The sequence below is a fragment of the Diadema antillarum genome, unplaced genomic scaffold (assembly GCF_040938485.1).
Source record: "Diadema antillarum isolate AM-2024a unplaced genomic scaffold, OU_Dant_1.0 seq00000552_RagTag, whole genome shotgun sequence".
Classification (NCBI taxonomy): domain Eukaryota; kingdom Metazoa; phylum Echinodermata; class Echinoidea; order Diadematoida; family Diadematidae; genus Diadema; species Diadema antillarum.
In genome coordinates this window covers 358,827-384,014 of record NW_027271496.1, presented here as the reverse complement: position 1 = coordinate 384,014, position 25,188 = coordinate 358,827, and the positions used below count along the sequence as shown (strand labels likewise).

The 25,188-nt window shown below is 41.2% G+C and overlaps 1 protein-coding gene across 1 annotated transcript in view; it reads left to right on the top strand.

Annotated features, from left to right (window-relative positions):
* Positions 1–25,188, top strand: part of LOC139734935 (transcription factor AP-2-alpha-like) — a 123,130-nt gene that overhangs the window by 41,218 nt on the left and 56,724 nt on the right. Inside the window, exon 4 of the mRNA XM_071645712.1 lies at positions 8,706–8,719. Coding sequence (XP_071501813.1) covers positions 8,706–8,719 — 14 coding nt within the window. The remainder of the gene's footprint in view (positions 1–8,705; positions 8,720–25,188) is intronic.

Here is a 25,188-nt window from a genome sequence, read left to right as displayed (position 1 = left end):
CAGGATTCTTATTTCCAACGAATTTCGTACGATATTGAAATAAACTTTCAGTGTAATATGATAGTTGCATTTGGGAATGAATGCAAACATCAGATGGGTGGTTGGAAATCGAAGTATTTCGAAGAAAAAAAAAACTCTGTTTACGTAGAATTGGTCATTGACCAGTTACCTTACAAACTCTTGTTATCTTATCATTATGTACAGGGACACAGATGTGCTAGTAGATTTTTCATCGATATATAAGGGTGCCAATTTCTGTAGGAGACTTCCTGACAAACGAGTCATATTTTGTTCTCCTTGAAAATACACGAAAGGATAGATTAGAAATAAACACTGTTGATATCTAAATCAACAGCTTTACAGATCTTATGCGTATGATCTATCATTATGTAGATCTAAATGGTATCAAGATACAGAGAAGAAGGTTGAAAACACGAAAGGCATTAAACAGAGCTGAATGTTAATACCAAAATGATAATACAAGTGTAACTATCTTCTAACATGATATAAACGACATAATTGATTAGATACGAAGCACAGGTAGACATAGTATAGATAGATAGATAGATAGATAGACAGACAGACAGATAGATAGATAGATAGATAGATAGATAGATAGATAGACAGATAGATAGGTAAGTAGATATATAGATACATGGATAGATAGGTAGATAGATAGACAGACAGATAAATAGATAAATAGATTGATAGATGGATAGATAGATAGATAGATAGATAGATAGATGGATGGATAGATGCGCACCTATATAGATACACAAATGAAAAAGTGTTACACTTTGTTTATATATATATATTGCCACTTCCTTTGCCTGGGCGTTCTCTGTGTCTTATTGAGATTTGAGGAGATGTTATTTAAGGCTTAATGGATGGTGGTGTCAGCTCTGTCAATCACTGAGTCCACCTAATCACGCAGCCATGTTTCGCGCGACTTCGTGCACGGGTCATCAGAAAAATGGCCCACTCCTCGACTCGTGGACGCCATCATCCTTTCATCATCATCTCCACTTCGCCGTTATTCGTTCTCTTACCCGTCTTTCTGTCTCCTCACGCTCATTCCCTCCTCCTCCTCCTTCTCCTCTTCCACGATTTTCTGTTTTATTCTATCGCTTTTGTCGCATAATGTGTTCCACACGTATATTTGCATGAGAACTTTGCAACCGCAGAGAGACGCAGAGCTCGGGACGCGAAGAGACATTTTTGCTCTGTCTCTCTTTCTCTCTTTAACCTACATTTTTTTCTCCATGCTTTTCAATTATAAATGCAGTTCTGTATTTTTACATATTCTATTGCGATAGAAAAAAAAGAACAAAATAAGCAAGCAAGCAAGCAGATTGTTTGACACCGATCTTTCCTTTTTAGATGAGAATTTCCTCCCGAAACAACTGGTCACATGACAATGGTAAGAGAGCTGAGAAAAGTTCCTAATCATTTCAGTTGTATTTTAAAAAAAAAAAAAATGTTTTGCAAAAGACAGAGCAATCATGATTTTTCTAGCTCACAATTCAAAACGTGTTTTCCTCAATTCACTGCTTGCCTTTATCATGGATCTCAAATTAAGAAAAAAAAAATGGAAAGAAGGGATTGGAGAAATCATGAAAGAAAGAGGCAAGGAATATTTAGTGAACGAAAAAGGATCAGACAAAGGTCGAGACAAAATTGAAGCGATATAAAACACATATGTTCCAAAAAATATTATCGAAGGAAAGATAATACGTCCAAACTCCTTTGGACTATGATGCTATTCTTGTCATTTTACTCTTCAAAAGCAAACGAAGACGTCAGATTCGTTCGTTACACTCTAAACTCGCAGTGGTGGAATACGACTCGATCAGGCTTCGGTGTTAATGGTGGCTGTTTCCTGCAAGGTGTACCTCTGAAAACGTCTCAAGAGAGAGTGAGGGAAAAAGAAGAAATAAGTCAATCGGTGCAGTCTTGGGATATTGCGTCCTGACAGTTTGTTCTGGCACCCTCTCACTATGACGTCACCAACATCTCCGAAGAGTTCCGAGGCTGGGCGATGACAGAAAACTATCTCTCTAGGCAATACGTAGGCAAGCGTGTGTCGTTCTGCATGACGGCGTACAAGTCTGGTGACCCTTGACCGGAGACTGACTGCCAGATGAATCCCGAGGTCATCCTCGTTCGCTACAATAAAAAAAGCTGGAAATAAAAGAATCATCTTTGATCATTTTGACGTTCGTATAAAAAAGACAATAAATACAAAATATCTAACGTCTGTGTCAAAATTGTTGAAAGTTTAACCATCTATTTGTACAGATGGTTTAAGTTATGAACATTTGTTTCTAATATTCTTACGAAGAAAATACCGACTTCACTGACACCAGTACAGATTTGCCTGCTTTGGTACGGTGTAAGCGTTCATATTCATTCCATTATACTTCTCGTCCTGCAAAATCACAGATGCCGTCAAATTATATGAGAAGATGTAACAGGTACTTAACTCACCTTAATCTATATCTGTGCAGAGTTCTCGTGGATTTCACTTCTTTAAATAGCGTAATACCATGGCTTGTTAGCTTTTATTAATTTCTCCTCGTGGTTATCTTTTTATATAAATGCATGATAAAGCCAAATGTTTGGCTTTAATATGTATGAAATAAAAGAGAGAGTGAGAAACGATATCTCTGCATTTTACTTGACGATTCTGCGGCAAAGCGTGTCATATTTGGTCGGGGGACAGAAGACAGTGAACACTGGGAAATTGATCCGCTATGATGCATGATGGCGTGCATAATTCTGAGCATCATCTTATAGCCGTCAATGTTATTGTTTCTTTAAATCAATTCTCAAACTGTTTCATGTTTCTCAAGCATGCGTGGAGGAGAGGAAAGCAGACTTCTCTCACCTCGTTTGTTAATTACTTGTCCCACGGAATGATGAAGGGGGAAAATGCTTCAGTGCTCGACAAGTATCACTAATATTTCCATATCGTTACTAGAACAAAGCAGACTCCCGCTCCAGCCATTCATTTTGTTTCGAGCCACCGCGGGGATTACAAACGCTGGGTTCACGTCCATGCCGTCTGCAAACGTGTTGCAGTCACCAACACTGTAACCGAGCAGTCACGATGTCCCCTTGTAGTATTGGGGGTACCTGCCTTAAAACAAAAACAAAACAAAACAAAACAAGACAAATCAAATAAGGAAAGACAAAGATAAAAGGAAGAGAAGAAAGATAAGAATTAAAAAGGAATACAAAGAGACTGACAAACTGCCAAAAATGAAGGAAAACAAAAATAGAAAGAAAGGATGAAAGAACGACCAAACAAAGTATAGAGATAGACACACAGACATAAAGACAAAGAAGAAGATGAATACGAGGTACCTGTCTCCATGGAAACGTGTTACTTGAACTCAGAACACACAAGTATGCCTGGCGAACTGACACTTTATTGTGTGATTTTCTCTTTAATGATTTTATTATATTTCAAACGTTGCAAGACCTGAAAGGTAAAAGCTAAAACTCGTGGTTCCTTTAACCAGATTATCAAGGCGTACGTCTTTATGAAGCCGGATCCCGTTATATATTTATCTAGCCCTTGACTGAAACATATTCTAATGCCTCCTCCTGTTAACCTCTTCATCACTGCATTTCTCCGGCCTGTGTCTATCGTCATTTTATCGATCATTCCTCCTTCGTTGTATCCTGATATCTTACCTCACTCTCTCAATGTCCCAATGAATTCTCATGTCGTGTTGTCGTCATGGTGCATGTGTTTCCCCTTCACCCCCCCCCCTCCATTTTACTCACACTCCCCCTCCCGTTTTACTCTCTTCCTCCCTTGCATTGTTCGATTCTGTCCATTACTACATTATCTATATGTTTCGTCATCCATCTCACTATTTCTCATCTTTTTTTTTCATGTTTTTATCTCTCCCCCTCTCCCTCCTTCCATCTCCATCTCTTTCCTTCTCTTTCGTTATCTCTTTCTCTTTCTCTCCATCTGTCTGTCTCCTCCATTCGCTGCCTTTGACAGTAAGCAGCTAGGGCACTCCCTTCATATAATCAATCATCATTGTTAGTCTGTTGTCGGAACGAAAACTCGCAGCCCAATATGAATCCCATTGAATCAGTAATGAACACATCATAAGGGGTTGTATCGGTGTAATTTGAAAATGCCCGGGTGCCCTTTTTAGGCTAGATTGCGGACGATCGCTTTCGTAATTTTGCGCGCGCTACACCAGTTTCTCCTCCTCCTTCCCCTCCTCCTCCTCATCCTCCTCCTCCTCCTCCTCCTCCTGCTCCTTCATCTTCACCTACCTCCGCTATGCCGGTTTGAGGTTGTATCTGACTTGCGGATACCATATCACTTCCATCGATGATACCTACTACTTCTTTTTTCCCTCATATTTTTGCTTTACCCAGGGATCATCGAAATCAGCATTTTAAAGGGCATCTGAGATGTGTTCACTTTTGCCCGACATCTTTTAAATTTGATAAGAGAAAAATTATAGAAGGAATTTTCCCACAGTGGGATGAAGGGTCGGATAACGTCAAGAATGGATGAGCAAGTATCATTATCTAATGGCTCTTCTGCATATGCGACCTAAAATCACGCGTTCAATATGCAAAATATGAAAACTAACGAGTCTAGAGCTGCAAGGAAGGCCGTGTAGAAAGACGAGACAAGTGAATAATATTCACTGAGTGTTCGCCAAGCAGAAATTCATCACAAAGGAGCAAGCAGCACATGGCCCACGTTTAAAAAGCAATGTCACTGTGTATCCTTGTAACTGTTTGCCATGCAATTTCGATTGAACTATCTAGTTTATATTAGGTCCGTTACACCGATAGAACCAAGGTTTCTTTTCTTCTTTCAATTGAACAATATTTGATTTACTGTTAGAATTAGAGTAAAATAACTCGATTTTCTTGTATAGAGACGCTTTTTAAGCCAAAGCCGTCACGTACTTCCCTGCTCTTTTAACGGGGCTTCTATTTCCTGCATAAAACACAAGGAAAAGAGAAAGAAAAAAAAAGACACATATGGGAGACTGAATGGTGAACAAATTGGTTGTGGCATCTTGCAGATATTCGCGATATCATAACGGGTTTAGAAGATACAGGGAGGAAGGAGGTAAGAGAGTGGGGAAACACGAAGAGGGAAGAAAAAAAAAACAACAACACAAGAGTGAAAGCTTTCTATTATCTGCGTGGTAATCTTGATGAATGGGTGGCATACGCCTCCGCCAAACAATATCTTGCATCTTCCTCATGAGATGATTTAATCTACTCGTGGAGAACAAGGAAGGTGGGGAGAGAGAGAGACCCCCGGAGAAGCTTCAGATTGTCTGGTGGCGGAGAGAGATGCGCTGGTATCGGAAAACGGGTGGGCTTTCAGCTTCCATGCGATGATTTTCGTCCCCTAATCAGCGCCCCTTCATATTTGATAAGCGTCGCGATGCCTTCCTCATATTCCTGTGCTCATAAAGCGAGTGCGATGGCTCACCGTGAACTTGGGACTTTGATTTTTCGCCAGTTATACGTATTGGCATCTTCGCATCGACAAAATGTAATGCTGCACCGCCCGAGGGGCTGGAACGTCGTCAAAAAATACTAGTTTTCTCTTTTCCTTTTTTGTAAGTGTGTTATTATTGTTATCTCAGCATTGTCAGGAGGGGTTGGGAAAGGAAGCTGTAGAGAATGCACAATGTTATTGATCAAACTGTTGCCAATATTCCCTCCATATACATTTTTTTTAGTTCTCTACATATTTTACTGATTTAGTCGGTGGTACCCTCCTGCACTCACCGTTCTGGGGAGGATGTATCTCTTCTGTTCAAGAAAAAACCTAATAGGGAATATGCAGTATTCTCGTCTTTCACGGTTATGATACAAACCCCAGCTTCCACTATGTGTTACAAAAAAAGATTGTTTGTCATGTTTGTTAGTAAGCATACTTCTATCGATATGCCGTGTCCCAATTCATGACTCATGCATATTGGAGCGACTTCTCCTCCTCTTCCTCCTCTTCTTTTTTCTTCTTCTTTTCTCTCTGTCTCTTTACCTTAATTCTTTTCCTTCTTCTTCTTCTTCTTCTTCTTCTTCTTCTTCTTCCTCTTCTTCCTCCTCCTCCTCCTCTTCACTTTTTTGTCATCACTTTTTCTTCTTGTACATTGCTGGGAAGAAAAGTGACCTCCAGTTCTTTACTCGTATTTTCATCAGCAGCAAATCGCTATTGAGTGATTAAGGTGTCGTAGCTCATGATTAGCCGTCGAATCTTTGAGAAATATCATCGTGATTACCGCACGATTGCTTTTATTCAGGGGATCTGAATCGTAGTGTTTGTGCTGTCACTATAGTTGTAGCAATATCAAAGTTTTGCAGAGACGATAAAGAATCCTTTTATTGCATGTCTCATGAAAACTGCTTGTTACGACACACCTCTCATGTTTTTCGTATTTTCATGAACTAAAAAATTAACGTTTCAACACTTAATTTGATCTATGTATCTAAAAAAAAAAGGTAATGTCCATAATTCAATCCTAGTTGGCCTTACGTGTCTTGAAGAAGTGATAGACATGTATTTGATGTACACATTTCACTTCCTTTTTTTTTCAGTGACTCGTCATTAATTTGGTCCTGGTGAAACTTACGTTTTGCAGTTTTGATTTCTGTGAGGTATATTTTGCACATCACACTGAAATAAATGGGTGTCGAAAAAAAGGAAACCAATGAAATGTACAAACGTATACGTATAATACAACCTGGATATTCAACTCATACGCTGATAGTCTCGAATTCGACTGAGTAGATCAGAGGAGAGCTAAAACAATCAAATCAATTACAAATCGTTCCTTTAAATGGAGAACAATATGTGATTATCAGACAAAAACAAAGCAAAACACAAAATGAAAATACCCCGACGCCCCCAGTCGCTCCCCCTGTTACAACAAAGGGATGAATGACGTTTAGCAGGGGGGAAAAAATCGTGTTGGTGCTCAAAGAATTTCTGTCCATTCTCTGCTACAGTCGTGTTAAAATTCGTCTGGCTCGAAAAAGATATGTTTCTCTTTACACTACCATAGTAATTGTCCAACTCAAAACTTGTTGCTCCGTTCAGACCTGCCACAAACGGGTTGTGCGTGCGCACTACGCGCTGACTTTGTAGACAAGTAGTACAAGTAGTTGAGACTGTAACTGTTGCTCCTCTGTAGAGTGTTGGAGTCTAACTAAGGAGGTACTAGGCGAGCTCGGCTTGTACCTCCTTGGTCTAACGAGCGAGAGAGCTGCTTATTAACGTTGGTGAGTGAAGGTTTGTTTATGCTTGAACTCGGTGCGCTAAAAGGTTACAGATAAACATCTCCGATATCTGAACTATGGAATCATATTTTGGAATTTGTAAACCGGTGGGTTAATGACACCGAAGGGCAACTTGTTCCACCTCCTGCGTTCTTTTTTTTTTCTTTTTGAAACACAGCGGATTTCGGATAGTTGAGTGTAATGAAATTTGAATGCCCAATCGCACACTCAGATATTCGTTGCTGTCAATATTGTTGTGCTTTTGATTCAGGGAGCTAAATATGAAATTGTGATTACGAAAACAAATCACTTCGAACACGTTGGACGACTTTTGTAACTTTTTGTATTTGTGTGTGTATGTGTATGAGTTGATTCTCTTAATTTAGTTTCCCATGAAACACTGCCTTTACTGGTTGTGTTCCATCACAACATCGATGAATCCATGTAAAGTTTGAGAGACGGAAATGCTTAACGTGAAACAGAATTGGTCTGTTTGCCAGCGCCAGTTGGTACGGAAGCAGAATGAGATCAACTAAATTAGCCACCTTGTCTACAATTTTAATTACCGTAGACTAAAATAGGCACAACACAAAGTGATGATATCCACAGTGGCTTATTTGGGGCCAGTTCGCTTAAAATGATAGAATGTATGGAACTTACCAAGCAAACGGGGGGTCATCGTCAAATATTCAAGAAAAGCTGCTCTTGCTTTTTCGGGCGCAGAAATCGGGATTGACGGACGATTAGGCAGACGGGCGCAGGCCCGTGAGGATGAATCGCGCGGAAATCCCGCTTTAATGTTCGCGCCACAACGGAGCAGGACAAAACCACCTGCAAACGATCAAGGGGTACAATGGCGTTACTTTGCGTCGGGAATCTGGTGTCATCTGCTTGGAGATGACCCGGTACATCCCAGCGGTACTAAGACTTGCTTTCATTCCACATAAACTCTTTCTCTTCTACAAATCTACCGATGAATGGAGTCATGATCTATTTACGACGGCTAACGGCCGCGAGAGGATATCTGCCATTCCCGCATCTACCTCTGTCACAAAACAAGTTGATAGTAATTGGACGAGCGAAAATTGCACGTAATAGACCCCTTTTCCTGTTGTCTTTCAGAGTGAAACGACGCTGGAATCGCCTTATTTACCAGGCAGAACAAAATAATCTAATCAAGTCACATCTCTTCTGAAAGAGGAGGGGCATAAAAGAAAGTTAATTGTGATTTTTTTTTGGGTGGGACGTCAGGCACAATCGCGACGGTCAAAATGATTGTCCAGTGTCGCTGATTATTATTTTCTTTCAATGATTCGGCTGCTGCAACACTACTTGCAACATCGATCGTTTATCTATGAACAATCTTGTTCATTTTCTGTCCATCTATACTTGTTCACTGGAGGAAGGACACTAGACACTAGACTCGGACACAAGAGTGCGTTCTATCCTTTGATGCCTTCAAAAGATACGAGTTCGAATACTCTTCTAATCAAACAGGAGTAAAACCTGTACAAGTTCGATGCTTATCGTTACATGCCAAAATAGAGTTGTTCTGACTTAGAGAATTGGTATTGTATGAAATTCATCAAAGTATTGGACATGATTTAAATGTCAAAAATATGACAATCGCTCTTCGACCCCTCCCTCTTCCCCATTACGTTAAAATTCAAGATATGATAGGAAAGCTTAGAGATAAGTCCAGACGATGATTTATTGATGAATGATCTCATTGTGTCCAAGGCCTCCGAGACAAAACCTCGCAGACTGCTGGAGGGTTTTTCGTGCAGTCACCAAATCTAAGCTGACGAATGTCGTGCGCTAGCAAGATATTTGTTCATTACTCCCAACTGATAGTCATTACATGTTGCAACGACAATAAACGGAACTAAAGCTGCCCATGATATAGTGATAGTGATAATGATAGTGATTGTGATACAACGTCCTTAAACGCTTGACGGTATAGAGTTGTCCTTTTTCTGCAGTCTGTTCACATGGGTCTTGCAGTGAACAATACAATCTGAGAGATATTTGTTGGTAATATATCTCGTTCTGTGATGAGGCGATGTACAATGTCACTGCCACACACAACCAACCACTCCTTCAAGGCAGCCTACTCACGCATTGAGAGCGAGAGGGAGAGATTAAGAAAAAAAGAAAAGAGAGAGAAAATGACTTGAGAAACTGGAGAATGTTAAGAAAGTGGGAAGAGAGAGAAAAAAAAACTGCTTCTTGATCTCCGAGATGGAGGAAAACAAGAGACAAGGAACGTAAATACTGAGAAGCCTTCGATCATAGAGGAATGCTAGAAATGCGGTGTCGTTGAACGCCAGTATGTCGTCACCCGGACGCTAAGCTCTCCGGATCGCTATCGCGATGGGATGGTCGGAATACCGAACTCTACCTCCGATCGCTAGTGTAACGTCATGACGCCCGGCTCATTTTTAGAGTGGATGCAAATGCCAAACTTACTAGTATTCTCGAAATTAAGAAGAGATATATGTTATTTTTGGTCTTCAATCCAACTTTTGCAGCCTTCTTTCCACATCATGTAAAGCACACAAATTGGCGTCAAAAGAGGATCGTAAGAAATTGTATTATTTCGTCAACATTCCATGTAATATATTCAAATATCGTCATCATGTCATCAAGCTACAAAAGATAAAAGATAAAGACGACCTTGAAGGAGACTACCACCAAAGGAATATCTGCGGTATGAAAGTGGCAACGACAGTCAGACAGCGTCTACCAAGCAAGCAAGCAACGTTTAGACAAACCTGAGTGAAAAGGTCAACGACCCTTTGTCAGAAGGGTCAATTGAGGTCATTTCTGAAATTTTCTATCAGTCCAAGATAACGGAAAACAAACCTTGTTCCCTGTAGTGAAATTGATTTAATATCAATACTACGCATTTCATCATTCATCCATGTCGTCACAATGGCGGCATAAACCCTATTTTATGCTGTCTATACCTTAGATTTCAAAATCAAGCTTCGAATTACTGATGTAGAAATCTCCGTGGCATATTCACTTTAGTCTTGATAACTCTAATGAATTATGTATTATGGGTATATTTGGACATCTTTTGTGTATTGTGTTATATCTTTGCGCGGGCTCCACTCGAGAAAAAGGATATAAACAAACTTTCAAGCAAAAATCATGGCTGTCAAAGAGTGTCGAGTGCATAGTGAAAGTGTCGACGGTGACAGAATTAGGCGTTTCCTGTCAGTTCGCAGAGCGCTTTGTTGTGAAGCAATGCGTGTCATATCAACCTTCTTGGAACGTAAGCGAAATCTTATTGTGCCTTATTCATGACGTCATTGTTCAATGTTTATAGTGATCCAACAATATAAAAAATAATTCATCTTTTTTGCTGTGCACGGGAAGATTTGTGAAAATGAACCAGCTTAATAATGCACTAGTCTATATGATAATGGATAGTTTTACTCGTGAAGGTTTTAATGTGCTTCCCTCGTTTGAGAGGGAATTGCCATCTTAGATTCTCCTGGTACTTTGAAAACTATTAAGAGACATGCATGGCAATACCTGTTATTGAGGATTGCAGTAATTATGGCAACCGAATGGACAAATTCAATTTTCAGTAGCTCTTTCTACCATGGCAGGGAACTTACAGGCCCTGTCATACCAGCAAGAGAACAAGCTGGGTCATTTCAACAAATTGTTGGGCAACGTTTGAATCATGTCCGAAATGTCCCAACCACTGGCATTAATTAGGCATCTCCGTCAACAGCTTCGCCGCAGTCCGGCGCGTAACGATCCGTGTTGGTCAGAAACCTGTAATGAGATTCGAAGTCGGGTTCCTAACCTGGTTAGGGCGAAGTATGGGTGGAGATGGGTGGTTTCCTACTCGAGTTAGGAGCCAGACACCTCCTCGCTAATCGCTCCTGATTGGACATCTGTCGGCAGAGTGATGAGCTGACTCAATTTACGGATGATTTAGATGATAAGATCCGCTTGATGAAGACGATGATGAATTTCATTTCACTTTCATTGCTATGGATTTAGACACTGACATGGTCGTCTTCTTCTTTGCTCAGTTTGCGGAATCTTGTCGGGGATGTTTTGTGGGCTAGGTGGTTGTCATGGTATGAAGCTCATTGTAATTACCATTAACCACTAATGAAGGGTGACGGGGCAGATGGTGAGTTAGGAATTGATCTAATTTTACCAACTTAGGCGCCCCACTCTCATTCCTCGTCCGTTCCTCTCTCTCCTCTCTCTTCTTTTCTATTTTGGTTGTTATCATTTCTTCATTCGTCGATAATGATATAAACTCCAACATGACAGTAGTTGTGTGTGTGTGCCTGTTTGTTTTTGGTGTGTGTGTGTGTGTGTGTGTGTGTTTTGTTCCCTTCTCAGCTCTTATTTAACAGGTAATTCAAGCGAAAAATAATGATAATGCGCAGCGATCCGCTCTTATTCTTATAATAGTTGTGGTCTTGAGTTGAAAGCATATCCATGATGTGTTATACGATCTGCACTTTTTCCACCCTCTTCTTGCATCGCTATTGCTCATAATGACTTACGAACGTTGAATCATCCCACTAAATCCACATAAACACTTTCTGCTGTATAACATTCTACGATCATTGTCAATTGTTCATAATTTAGCAATCTACGTAGCGTACGGAACAGCCAGTATCTTTCTTCTGTGATGCCTAAATCTGTACTTACGCATCTGTCTGTCTGAAATGTATTGCCTGACCTGTTTTTTAATAGTTTTAATGACACTTCATAAAAAAACCTGGGGTCGCATTTTCAAGTATTTATCCATCCGCGATTCCGTGCCTCGTCTCTTTCTCAGCCATGACGCCCGTCATCATCGGCTCCGTCTCCCGGTGTTTTCACCTCAAGACGCCGGTCCTGTCCCGACGATGTCAAGTTTTCGATTCATTCACCCATGTTCCCGCGCGCGGAAGGTGCAGAAGGGGAGAAAACCCGATTAGCCCTGACTGACAACGTCGCTTGTTACTTAATAATCCCGCAGACAAGCCAAGGCATCAGCACGATCCAGTTAGAAAGCTCCGCAGCGGTCCCCGCGAACTCCTGGACGCGGACGTTGGCCCAATTATCGTCCCAGTTGTTGTGTTTTTCCTCTTCTTCTTCCTCTTCTTCTTCTTCGTCCCGCTGGACACAGTCACAAGCCATTTTAGCATTGCCGAGTTCTGCGGTACAACCCGGAACGTGTAGTGAAAGCCTTTTCTCAGTATCGGAAGGTGCGACAAATGATTACGAGCAGAAGCACGCGGAAAGAAGAACAAAGTGAAAAGTAATTCAGTCAAATATTATCCTTTATCAATGGTATTAAGCTCCACCAGGTCTTCTTGTTCATTTCTTTTCTGCAGTATTCGATGTCAAGCTATAAATCTATAAAAAAACACATTTTCTTAAAAGCGTATTATAAAAGTATGTTTACTCGACGATAAAATATCCTTACGTATCAATAATGTATTTGAAAGATTTGTGTCATGTTTAGGGCTCATCGCGGTCATAATGGGACTCGCACTTCAAACAATACTTTAGAGAACGCTTGCCTTAAACGAAATAACATTAATGACTATGACTTACTATTTTTTATGTTTGTTTGTTTGCTTGCTTGCTTGTTTTTTCCGAGAGTTCGTTAATTAGATTAAAGTAAATTAGATTAAATTAAAATAAAGTAGATTAAATACATTTCACATTATTCGAGTATATCAAGTGATTTTTCCATTACATGTATTTCGATATTCCAAGATTATGTACGATAGTGACAAACAAAACCCCACACAAACACAAACATCATTTATATATCGCGGTAACATGATGTGTCAATGAAAAGGATAATCAATGAGCAATGCATGTAGATAATGAATTATGATGGACAGATATGAAGTCAGCTCCCTGCCACTCACACCTTCAATATAGTAAGATGCGTCAAAATTCAGACCTGTTTGTTTACATAGGCGCCTTCGAGTTTCGTGCGAAGAGAACTGTCATGGCATTGACATCGTCAGCGCTTCTTGACGGTGATGCCTCTTAGCCTTACCACCAGGAACGTTGACGATGTTAATAATAAACACGTTTAGGGGATGACGAACGTGGTGATTTGCGGAGCTCTCCAAACAAATGACTTTCTAGGGACAGTGACCTTATCGCCTTGCTACGCTTGCTTCCCTCCGCCATCGTCATCACACGCTGCTGCTAACGCCTCTACCGACTTGACTTTCCATGAGAAAGACTTTCTCAACTGTAGATGAACGATTCCTATTGAGATATTGTGTTAAAGGTCGGAGGAGGAAATCCCGTAGTGAATACAATGTTACGCGTCATGATGTCAACCCTTGACATAAGACGTGACGTCATGTCACGTGACCATCTCTCTATCAGTCATTTGAATGTGTGCATGTCTTCATCTCGAGTATAATGAATATGATTTATGATAGGCAAAGACATTAATATTCTCTTATACACCATTGATTTATATACCTATCGGGAATGAAGTTAGTCAACTAGTGTATGCAATGCAACCATTGGACTAATGGCATACGTAAAGCCGATTGAAACGTGCATTTTATTCTAAGAGGTTATGTTTCCTGTATTAATGCGTGCCTGTCGAAGAAAGACGTACAGCTATGAATGTACCCGTCTGAAACGCTAATATAATAATATGCATCTGCTCCTCAATCTCAAATGCTGCTTGAGCTTGACTACAAGCGACCTGTTCAGCATGGCATCCATGACACATATTGCAGGTTGGGCGAACCAACCATAGAATTCTGTTTGTGTCATCTATGGCTCCTATTTTCTGCATCACTAATGTCGATTGCTATCCTCTCCAATCATCTCAATTGAACACCTTTCTATTCCCATCGAGGTTAAATAGGAGCTTGCGGTTAACCGTGGTTAAGGTAACAAACGCGTGCAGTGTAGCTACGACAGAAATAGAGCATGACTACAGTTACATCCATAGGACTGTGTCAGGTGCTGTCTTTACTGTGTGTGTTTTCCCCCTTCATCTACCACACTTTGCACAGCTTTGGTTCACTCTCTTTCCTATTGTTTCTGTGTCGTTGGCTCTTCTGTCTGAAACTATCGGTCAAATTTAAGAATCTACCACGGCCCCCAAACAAACAAACAAAAACAAAGAAAACAGAGATAACGCTCACAAGCGATTGTATTTCTCCAGTTTATGACAATACAGCATTTGATTCAGATCATAATAGCTTTTCTTTCTGAAATATTTGTCTACAAAGCAAACATTGCAAGAATCACAGTGCTAAACGTGTTGCCTTCTGGGGAAGATGGCTATTAGACTGGCTATCGAAGATCTTAATAGCGTGGCTCACGCGAAAGTCCCTTTTTACCACCTTGAACGTTTTCTAAATCACAGACGTAATAATTATACACGCACACATGATATGCACGTTTGTGGGTATTCCTTCTCTCGATCCTCCTTTTGGTTCTCTTCTTCAATGTCCGCTCTATCGCTTATATTTTCTCTCTCATTATTGACCACGTGCTGGCCTCTTACCGATCGACACTCCTCTACCCGACAGCTGAAAGCAACTCTGCCGCAGAGCGCCGCGCCTGCTCTGCGACCACCTCGTATCGATGACATCATACCGTGTATTCGTTACTTCGTGCGGAAAATCCCAGTAAATTAGCGCAGGAAACCGCAATACGCCTGAATCACATCACAGTCCCTTTTTTCGTATCCAGTAAAATTATCATCAGAATTCCAAACAAGGGCAGGATACCCTCCAAAGAACTCCAAAGACAATTACAACATGAATATTTTGTCCTGTTTGTTTACGGTGTATTGAAGTCATGTATTTCTTGCATGATCCCCAAGTTAAAATTGTACAAATATATTAATCCACGTCAGGTCATGAATAATGTTATGATTAGACATACCTGCGCTTGTAGCTGCGTTCCTCTATATACCTCCTCCTCCTCCTCCTCCTCCTCCTTCTTCTTCTTCTTCTTCTTTTTCTTCTACTCCCTTCATTTTCTTCTCCTCCCCTTCTTCTTCTTTTATTCTTTTTTTTCTCCTCTCCTTCTTTTTCTCCTTCTTCTTCTTCTTCTCCTTCATCTTCTATGATCCCTGCTTTGATGTTTCGTTTCTTTCTTCTTCGTTTCCGTTTCCTCCTCTCTTTCTTTTTCTTCTTTTATTCCATTTTTCATATTTTTCTTCTTTTCTTGTTTTCCTGCTGCTCGTCCTCATATCATTCCTTTCATCTCCTACTGTTAGGATAGGTAAGGAAATGGCAGGGCTACAAAAACAACAGCCAAAATGACGTCATAGAGGAAGGAGAAAGATTAATCATGAGCAGGGATGATGAGAATGACAATGATATTCATAACCAATACAGCCGTTTTGAGGCACCAAACGACATTCGCTTTCTACACGAACGAGAAGAAACCGGCCACTCGCTGCAGAGTGGTCAGTGTCCGCAGAGATGGTCACTTTTCGAGATTTTCATTTTTCCGTCGAGTATCAAATTCACATTAATCTGACTTGCAAATTTACAGCGATATGATATGCCGTGGCAGTGATACGACTTCCGCCTTGTTTCACCACAGTGCTACGGCGAACATGCGTAAATAGGTGTGGAGCGTGAGAGCCAGCCCGTCTACGCAAGATATGAACTTGCACGCGGCAAACGCTGAGATCTGACTTTTAATTCGTTGATGGGCTGTTAATGACTTTCTATGCGATACATTTTGGAGTACGGAAACAATGGTGCGTTAGATATGCGCGAACACGACCGACGAGAGATGCAAGCGGTATCTAATGTGTCGGACTAATAGGGGCTGGTAAAAACAGAATCATTTCTACGTCTTGCAAGTAAACAGGCGGGGGAAATTATGACAATCTGAGTTTAGAAGCGATGTTTAATCTGGAAAAAGCTCTCATAATTGGGTACAATCTCTAAGCTTAATGTGTTGTCGAACAGTTATGTGTTGATGATTTAAAAGACAAACAAACAAACAAACAAACAAACAAACAAGCCATTTCGACTATCTGTAGAAGGCTATACTGAGTACCGCGTATTGTTTATTCTATGATGTTTTATGTAGGCGTGTTACCACGGTTACTAATCCAGTTGAGCTTACATTTGATCGATTCTAGTGGTACCCTTGTCTTCGTGCACCAACAAAGAGATAAAGGGGAAATACTTTCTAAAAGACGACTTGTTCTCATATATCCCCATATCCCCTGCGTCAATGTATCTTTCCGACACGTAAACACAAAACTTTGATTAATCAGATATTTCAGATTATCGAACAAGCAAAACGCAGGCGGTGTAATATTATAAACTCCGACTTTTCCATGGCCATTGCCAGAGAGTAATATGTCTCTTGATTATTTCAGACTTCACTCATATGCGAGTAAAATGAGACTTATAAACAAATCACATGCTGCTGAGATTTCTGCGACTGATTTTTTCCCCTTTCTTTCCTTCTCCCTCACTTTTTTTTTTCTTCTGGGAAACGGATGTAATGACGAGTCCCACGTATTAATTTCTGTGTTGGTTGTTGGTCATAATACTACGATGGGACGGACGCGCTAGCACAATAAGACGACGTGGAAAAGGAGAAGATGTAAAAAAAAAGGAAGAAAAAATAAGAAAGATGCGCTGATCGAGGATTGTGTTTCAGAAAATTCACAGTCCGGCAGACATTTTGGCTGGCCTTAGTGCGATCCGAGTAGCGCAATGAATATTTTCTTTTTGCTTCCAAGCGTTGATTTATCTTTTGGACGCACGCTGATGTTCCTAAAAATCAATCACGCAATCGGGAGTGCCGTTGTGTGAGGATGAGAAATCGAAATGAATATTTCATCGTCGTAGAATGTTGGAAGTAAGAGCATCGTTGTTTTATTACGTCCACCGCCGATCGCTCAAACCTGACAGAGACGAAGATGAGTTTCTATCACAACAAAAGGCGAAGAAATCACAGAATTCGAAATCAGATGCTTCTTGGTAAGGTCTAATGGCTCGGCCTGGCATATTTTAATATGAAGGACACCGCATGTAGCCTCCATTGTGCTAAGGCTTTACCAAGCGAGTGAAAACGATGAGAGCAAAAAAGACAAATAAAGACATGAAAAATGCAATACAAAACTGTGGTATGTTGTATATAACAATATTACAAGATTGTCACAAGACTGCAGTGAACTCTATGACATAGGAATTCTGTGAAAGTAAAAACACACATTTCATAGATTACATGGTCTTTTATTCAAATTTATGGATCTTTGAGTCGAGTTGTTTTGTTTTTGCAACTGCTTGACTAATTGCCCCTCACCGACATAGATAAGCACCGACCATTCAATGTTTTATTAGTAGCCATGATCACAAAGAGAGAGAGAAAAAAAAATGTGTCCTCAATCGTCAAGCACACTGTTACGTCACTGACTGGTCCCTAAAGCTTTATAAGAATGTAGTTTAGGTATGTCTCTGTGTGTATGTTACGTCACTAACAATGTAAGGAACTTAGACCAAAAAAAAAAATGTCGAAGAAAGATTTTCCTAATCAACTGAGCAAAGAGCCATATATCGAGCTTTTATCTTCCATTCTTGATCAACAGAAACAGAAAAGTTTACAGAGGTCATTTTACTGATCAGGTGCCATCTGTGCTTAGTGTTGAACTCCCTGGGTCGTTAGCTGCATGTGTACAGTCAGCTCGCAAATTTCACCGTTTTGATGATGCTACAATTGCACGTTGCTGTGTAAAACCTTGTACTAAGGGACTCGAAATGAGACTACTTTGCGGGGAGATGCTCAGACTGTCATTGTTTATTAGTGTATTGCTGGGAAGGGTTTTCCAGTTGGCTCTAGGCAAGTTTTGCCGACTCGGACCTCGGCAAAGACGACACGCCGTATATAGGCCGATTCAATATCGCGTATCGGGGTAAAACGAGCGGTCACGTGAACAGCGCCATTTTTAAATGGGAGCGTCATTCTGCGGTATCTCCCATCTGTCCCGCGGTGTCTGCTGGGTGCACGCACGGAGCTGAACTATGGTTATTAGATTCACCCACGAAACGAGCGAGTGAGCTAGGGTAACACACGGTTGTCGAGAAATGCGAAATTAAACCACAATACAAAAAAGACCGTGAAAAGAAAAAGGAACAGCTTCTGGAAAGAAGAGAGGAAGATCTAAATTTATTGTGGTAGATCAGGAGTGACGAAACTGCCTACTTGTCGTCCAGAAATCAAGCTTTCTCGAGAAGCAAACCTACACTGAAGAAGAGATAAAAAGATGAGAGATGAAAAGATAACGTTGGGTTTTTTACTCTGGAGTCTTTCTTCGCGTTAATTGTCTTCATCTGTTGTTCATTACAGACGCCAAAATAATATGAAACCCCACGTTTGTCTATGATTAACAATTGTACTGAAGTCATGGGATTTCCTGATTGTTATTGTTGAAGGTTTTTCTTTCTGCCTCTGTTGTGCCTTCCCTTATCCCGAAAACCGTCAAAAATTTGGCCGTGAGGTCGACACTTCTCTCCAGCGCCGTACGTTGGCAATCCCACCTCGCCGGCCATGCAGTGAGCGGCCATTGAGGGATTTACGCGCGGGATAATAAAGCACAAATCGAGCAGCACAAACATTTGCCAACGGCTACACCGCTGGCAGCCGACCGTGACACCAGTAATAAGGGCAGACGCGCACCTTTTGCGCTCCTAGCTCTGTGTTTGTCACCCGCAGAAAATACCTGAGCGCCATTTTGGCAGTATTGTGTTATTTTATTATTTGGTTACGAGAACGCGTCATCATTTTTTGTAAGAGATATTTTTCTGTGTCATTGAAATCTTTCTATCAACATGAAATCCAGCTTGTAACTCTTTAAGCTCGAGCAACCTTTCAGAAGTATATGGTGATCAATGAATGAGTGGCTTTAGTGTGGTGTACATAAAGTGTTATTTTTGTCGTTGTTTGATATCTTTGAACTTGATTCATGACAAAAAGGCGTCTTTAACAATTTTGCACAGAATGACAAACTGCGAGGCTCATTTACTGACAGAGCACCAAAGTGCACAACATATCATGAAAATGCGGTTGTGCAGATTGTATTAATACACTGAGCAAATCTAGCAATTGCCTACAATAAATCATAGGTGCTTGCCAAACGTGTATTATGTTTCCTTCTAAAATAAATAATATCTGTAATCGTGTTATTCCGAGACAAAGCTGATATTTCAAAACCATAGAAGTTGATGCCTTTGAGGAAAACGAGAAAAGTGCAAGTCGCGTATTAGGAACGCAAATGGCTTTTTGGCGTAGATCTCCCGTCCGATCAGGATCGTCGAGTCTCGTTGAGATGTCCTGTTTCACCAGGGAGGTGGCTCTTATTCCACCTCCCTGGTTTCACCATGGAGACACAAGGTTTCACAGTTCCAATATGGAGCAAATTTGAACACCCCCTCCCCTTTCTTCCTCTCTCTTTCTCTTTATTTCTCCCTGTCCAACGTAAAGACTAACGTCAGCGCAGCTCAAGCGATCAAGAATAGTTACGTCTAACAATCTTAGCTTCATACCAACTCGTTTGTGGGTCTTTTTCCGCCTCCCTCACTTGTTGTTCTTCATTTCCTTTAAGAAAACAAAACTTACCAATTCTAGGAGACGTAACACCGGGCAAAACTCAAAGTAAAGAGAAGGAGGCAAAAAAAAAAAAGAGAATGGAGAAAGAAGGAAAATGAGAAATGTGAACTACATTTTCCTGCACCAAATAAGAACGTTCAATAATGACATCCAGTAACAACAAACCCTTTGCCTTGCCTTCCCCTTTTCAGGCTGTGTTCCCCCCCCCCCCCCCCCCCCCCTTCTCCTCCTGTATTTTCCTTTTGAACGGCTCTACGTCTTTAGAAAACCTTCCATAGGCACAATTGATTTTGCCGGTTCGGAATTGTCAGGTTTCTGGCCTATTGTCGACTCTGCGTTGTTTACGTCGAGGAGAAGATGGACGGGAGAGGGGGGGGGGGGGGGGAGGGGGTGATGAAATAGGAATACAGAAAGAAGGGGTAAGGGCAGGTTAGAACTCCTCACGTAATTTTTAGGATGAAGCATCTCAGCTGTAACAATACTTTTCTCACTCTTCTCTTCTTGAATTGAATTCGTTGTCGATGGAGAAGATAGTTTGCTCCCTCATCAAGGAACAAGGAACTACACGTTACATTTCAGAATGATATATGTGGTACGCTTATACATGTTTACCACCGAACACTATTGACGATAGATCGTCTCTAGATGCCTGTGCCGCTTGTTGTTACAGAAATATTTCACGTAGATCTAAGTGTCGGGCATGCCTTTGAATTGTGGGAAGACCTGCATATTAAATGGTTACTTACTAGCGTTTATGCAGAGTCCAGATCTATTATCATTTTCGTTAGTCAAATGAGAGTGATGGTGTGCGTTGTGCTACATGTTCTTCCTTGTACTAAAGAAGACTTATCTGACAATCCTTTTGTTTATGCATCATACACTCTAAAAATGACAGGTTCAGCTTTGCACCTTTACGTGTGACACAATTGTAGCGTATTTACGGGTGCAACTTAGCACCTTTATGCAAAGGTGCTACAATTGTGTCAAGCGTAAAGGTGCCAAGTTGAACCTCGGATTATTTATTAACGTGCACATACCAATCTACGTGCTTAAGCTTCGTTTGTTTGGTTTTTTTTTTTAAATTCTCAAGAAGCTTCGAAGATTGGGTGATCTTTCAAAGATCCAAGAAAAAAATTTGAGGGATCGTAGACGCCTTCCTCTCACTTCATGTGAAAAAGACGTAGAAATTATAAAAGGATTGATAGGGCAAGGGTCCTAGATGGGTAATGTTCTCCTCAGTGAAATCAAACGAAACAAATCAAATGAAAGAAACACATATTAAAATGTTTGGGCAAGCTTCCCCAATTAAACCCACTCTCTGGACAACTATCTTGGAGAAAGTAGAAACTATTTGCAAAAGACAACAAGGATGTCTTATTCACCCGCCGCAGTGAGTGTAAGCAAACATTCTCTGGCGTAAAACATGACACCTCATAGAGCATGGAACTGTGGTTTACATGTTCTGCCTCGCATTCCGTTGGTAAATGAACCAAACAGGACTATTCATGGTTAACAAGGTCACATTAAAGCCAACAATCCCCCTCCGGTCACAAATGGACGAAGTGTACATAAACGCCTGTCATTGGCGAAGGAATTTCAACCACGGGACCAGGATGGTGTACCCCTTATGTCTACTCTAGATAGAAAGTCCCTTCATTGATTACCCCCCCCCCCCCCCCTTTACGTATCATCATGGACGAAACAAGGAAACCAGGGGGAGGGGGAGAGAGATGTTTGTGACAAGATTTTCATGAATGAACAAGCGAAGTGAAACGGGATTACACGGGCGAGAAGGGAAAGGCGAGAAGAAAGGCGAATACCTGGTCAAACAAGACAAATAACAGTTCGCGATCGATAGCCACTGCAATCAGTTGTCGCTAATGCCCCTTCACTGGTTTGAATAACACTCGCGCGTCTATATATATTTAGTGGCCTTAAAGAAGGGGCGAGCGGGAGACGACCCCTCCAATGCATTCCGTCGAGTGCATTGTTCCCAGGTATTTGGTGGGGTCTTGTTTTTCTCAACGAGAAGTGTTTTTCTGGAGTGCTGCTACCTCGCTGATCTTGTCGGACGAAGAGGAAAAATCGATTTTAAGAGATTCTACTCCATTTTTTCCCCTCCCGCTATACCTCTGCTGTTTAGTTTACTATATATTGTTTTGCGGGATTTCTTCGTTGGCAAAGCGCGCGAAATAAATATTTCCTCCCAAAAGATCGCTCGCATCACGCGCGCACTCCAACTTAACCTCCAGTGCACGAGATGGTAATCTGCAGTTGCTGGCATTTTTTCGAGGACCAGCTCTCACCCCACACGGATGTCTTCCCCCTCAGCTCCGTTAGTCTATGAATCAAAACGTATTTTTCACTTGATGAGCTCCAATGTGATACACAAGCTCTTTCACTCTAACAGATACATCACGTGTTTGATATAAAGTGCAGAAGAAACATAAAGACGTTGTCTATTAAGGTGATGACCGACCCAACAAGTTAGAAATAATGTCTTTTTGCCACAGGCATTGGTTCCGTTTCATTTGCAATGAGCAAAAGGTGTTTGTAAAATAAGACTATTATTCCACCCGCTCTTGATGCAAGACACTTACTCTCGACGATGTCTCCTACCTCTCCATCATTCCCAAGCGCAACATCCCCTCGCCTCCTCCCCGCATCCAGCCGCGCGCTCCTCTCGAGTGTAACCCGGCCGCTGATGATAGCACGCCTGCTCGACATGTCAAGTGCGCGTTTCTAAGACGGCGTGACAAGATGCAAAATGTGGCGCGCTGCTTTCCTTCACGTGGACTGTGAAGGGAAGTGGATCAGATATCTCATCCTATACGCTGTTTAGCGATCGTTCAGGCTGTTGAGATCCTCTTTCCTCATTGCATCCACCCTCCTCCTTCAGAAGGCATCCTCTGTATCTCCGAGATTCACTCTATAACTACCCGATAGTCTCCTAAAATAGACCAGTATTATAATTATGTACCAACGCTCTCTTGTTATGCATTGAGGCGTTGATTCCATGTTCAAACGCACGGAGATGATGCAAAACGTTTTCATTTTTTTTCTCCCCCTCAGCATTATCATTTTAGTGCACATACCTGGTGCCAATACACAGTCAGCATGTCGCCTATTATCAATACTCTATATTAACCCCGGACTTTCTCTGACCCAGGACTATCGTTAGCCCCGTACCAATTTTTTCAGCTTTTTACACTGGCCAATTAGTCCCGTACTATCTCTTGTCCGGGGCTAAGGAGAAAACTGACCTTTTTACACTCGTATTTCTTAGCCCCGGACTTTCCAAACCACATGAATATTCATAATTACGCTGTGTACTGTACACGTACACGCACGCACCGGCAGCACTTGATTGCCTCGTTTCTGATTGGTCAGTGAGGGTCGGACTTCGTCTCCGTCGCTTAGCCCAGGATTATTTTTTCGTTCTGTTTACACTCACTTGCTTGGCACCGCAATTGCGGTGCTAACCCCTGCTATTTTGCAGGGCCAGATAGTACCGTACTATCGGTGGGGCTAGCCCACTTTGGCAAAAACGAGTGTAAACAGAAAGTGGGCTAAGGATAGTCCCGTACCAACGGTGGGGCTAAGGCCCCCCCTTAGCCCCACCGATAGTCCGGGGCTAAGCAAATCAGTGCCACCGTAAGTGAATCAAAAGGCCTTTAAACCGTTTGTGAACTCTAGGAAAAGGAATTGCATTATTGTCCTCTACCTACAATATGTAGATACATACCGTGTGTGAATGAAGTGGGAAAGAAGTCAGATCAAATGAATGCTGACAAACAGAATCATCGACGGATTTGATACACATAGGAGAGAACATTGTGTGGTTATTGTGCAAGAAAAAGAGACACAGACAATAATAGGGAAAAGGGTGATACAATGTGACAGACGATAACCTAAGCCCAGGCAAATAGAGGCACGATTAGGCTTCTCAGTGAATGTGTGTAGAGAACATGGAGAAAGTGAAAGAATATGGAGAATAACAAAAAGAGAACACGAGATGGCGCTTAACAATTTACACGTACGTTCAATTGGGACGCGTGAAAATACTAAATAATGTTGGCAATATTCATGGTATAGGTGGAGTTCCGTCAGGTAGAGAGAAGCTAGGGACATGCTCGTGTATATGACATTGAATGCTTCCACGGAATGGACTAGCAGAGACAATACTTTTCCACATCCTAGAGTGACGCAGGACCAGTATTGGTAGACTACTGACAGAAGTGTGGATGTTGGATGAAGACATAGCTAAGCCCTGTGACAGTGGAAAAGAGGAGGAGGAGGATGAAGAGGAGGAGGAGGAGGAGGAGGAGGGAGGAGAAGTGGGGAGGAGTGGGGACAGAGATAGGGTGATGCTTTCTCTTCTCTCTCTGTTATGTTTTCCAGTCGAGCACCCAGAAATAGGCTCTCCCTATTCCATCATGCTTAATGTTCCACTATAAGACGTAGATTTCTTTTTCTTTAAACTTAAATCTGAAACTAGTATACGTTTCTACAATAGCGTCATATTTTCGACTAAGTCATCCTGCGTACTTATAAGTGAATTATCGATATTTGTCGAAATCTCAAGAGCATCCCTCTTCCAAAAAGAAGAAGGAGAAGAAGAAGATGATAATGAAGAAGAAGAAGATGAAGAAGAACAAGAACAACAAGAACAACAAGAACAACAATAAAAGAGAAAAAGAAGGAGAAGAAGAAGAAGAAGAAGAAGATTGAAAGGAAGAGCGAAACTCTCATGCCACGTCAGTTCTGAGTGTATGGGACTAATACGATTATCACATTTCGTGTCTATGAAGTCGGGTGTGAGGTTAATGACAGTGTCTTGTCCACCCTCTGCCTGGTTGATAACGTTCGTTGCCTTCTGTCATACCTTCTGATTTTTCGCAATACTTGGTATTGTCATGTTGCATAGTTGCTATTCTACGAGCTGAATGTAAAGGGACAGTCATTCCCAACAAACAGGATGCACAGTTGTCAAACTTGAAAGTCGTATATCCTCTCGGAGATGTTTGACTTCGGTTATTAACACGCCGAATGAATGCTAGTAGCTCAATTGATTAATGACGAAATTTGATAATTAATATCTATATCAAGACATTCTTGGTCGGTATGAATCAAGAGATCGCAAAATCATGAACGTAATTTCCAATGTCAGAATTTTACTTAGAAATATAAACTCTCGAAATACTCTACAGGTTACTTTCGTTCCTTGCCTTACGACGGCATACTTTGTATTTACTGTTGTCGCATTTGGGAGAATCATTACGAAGTCCAAAGATT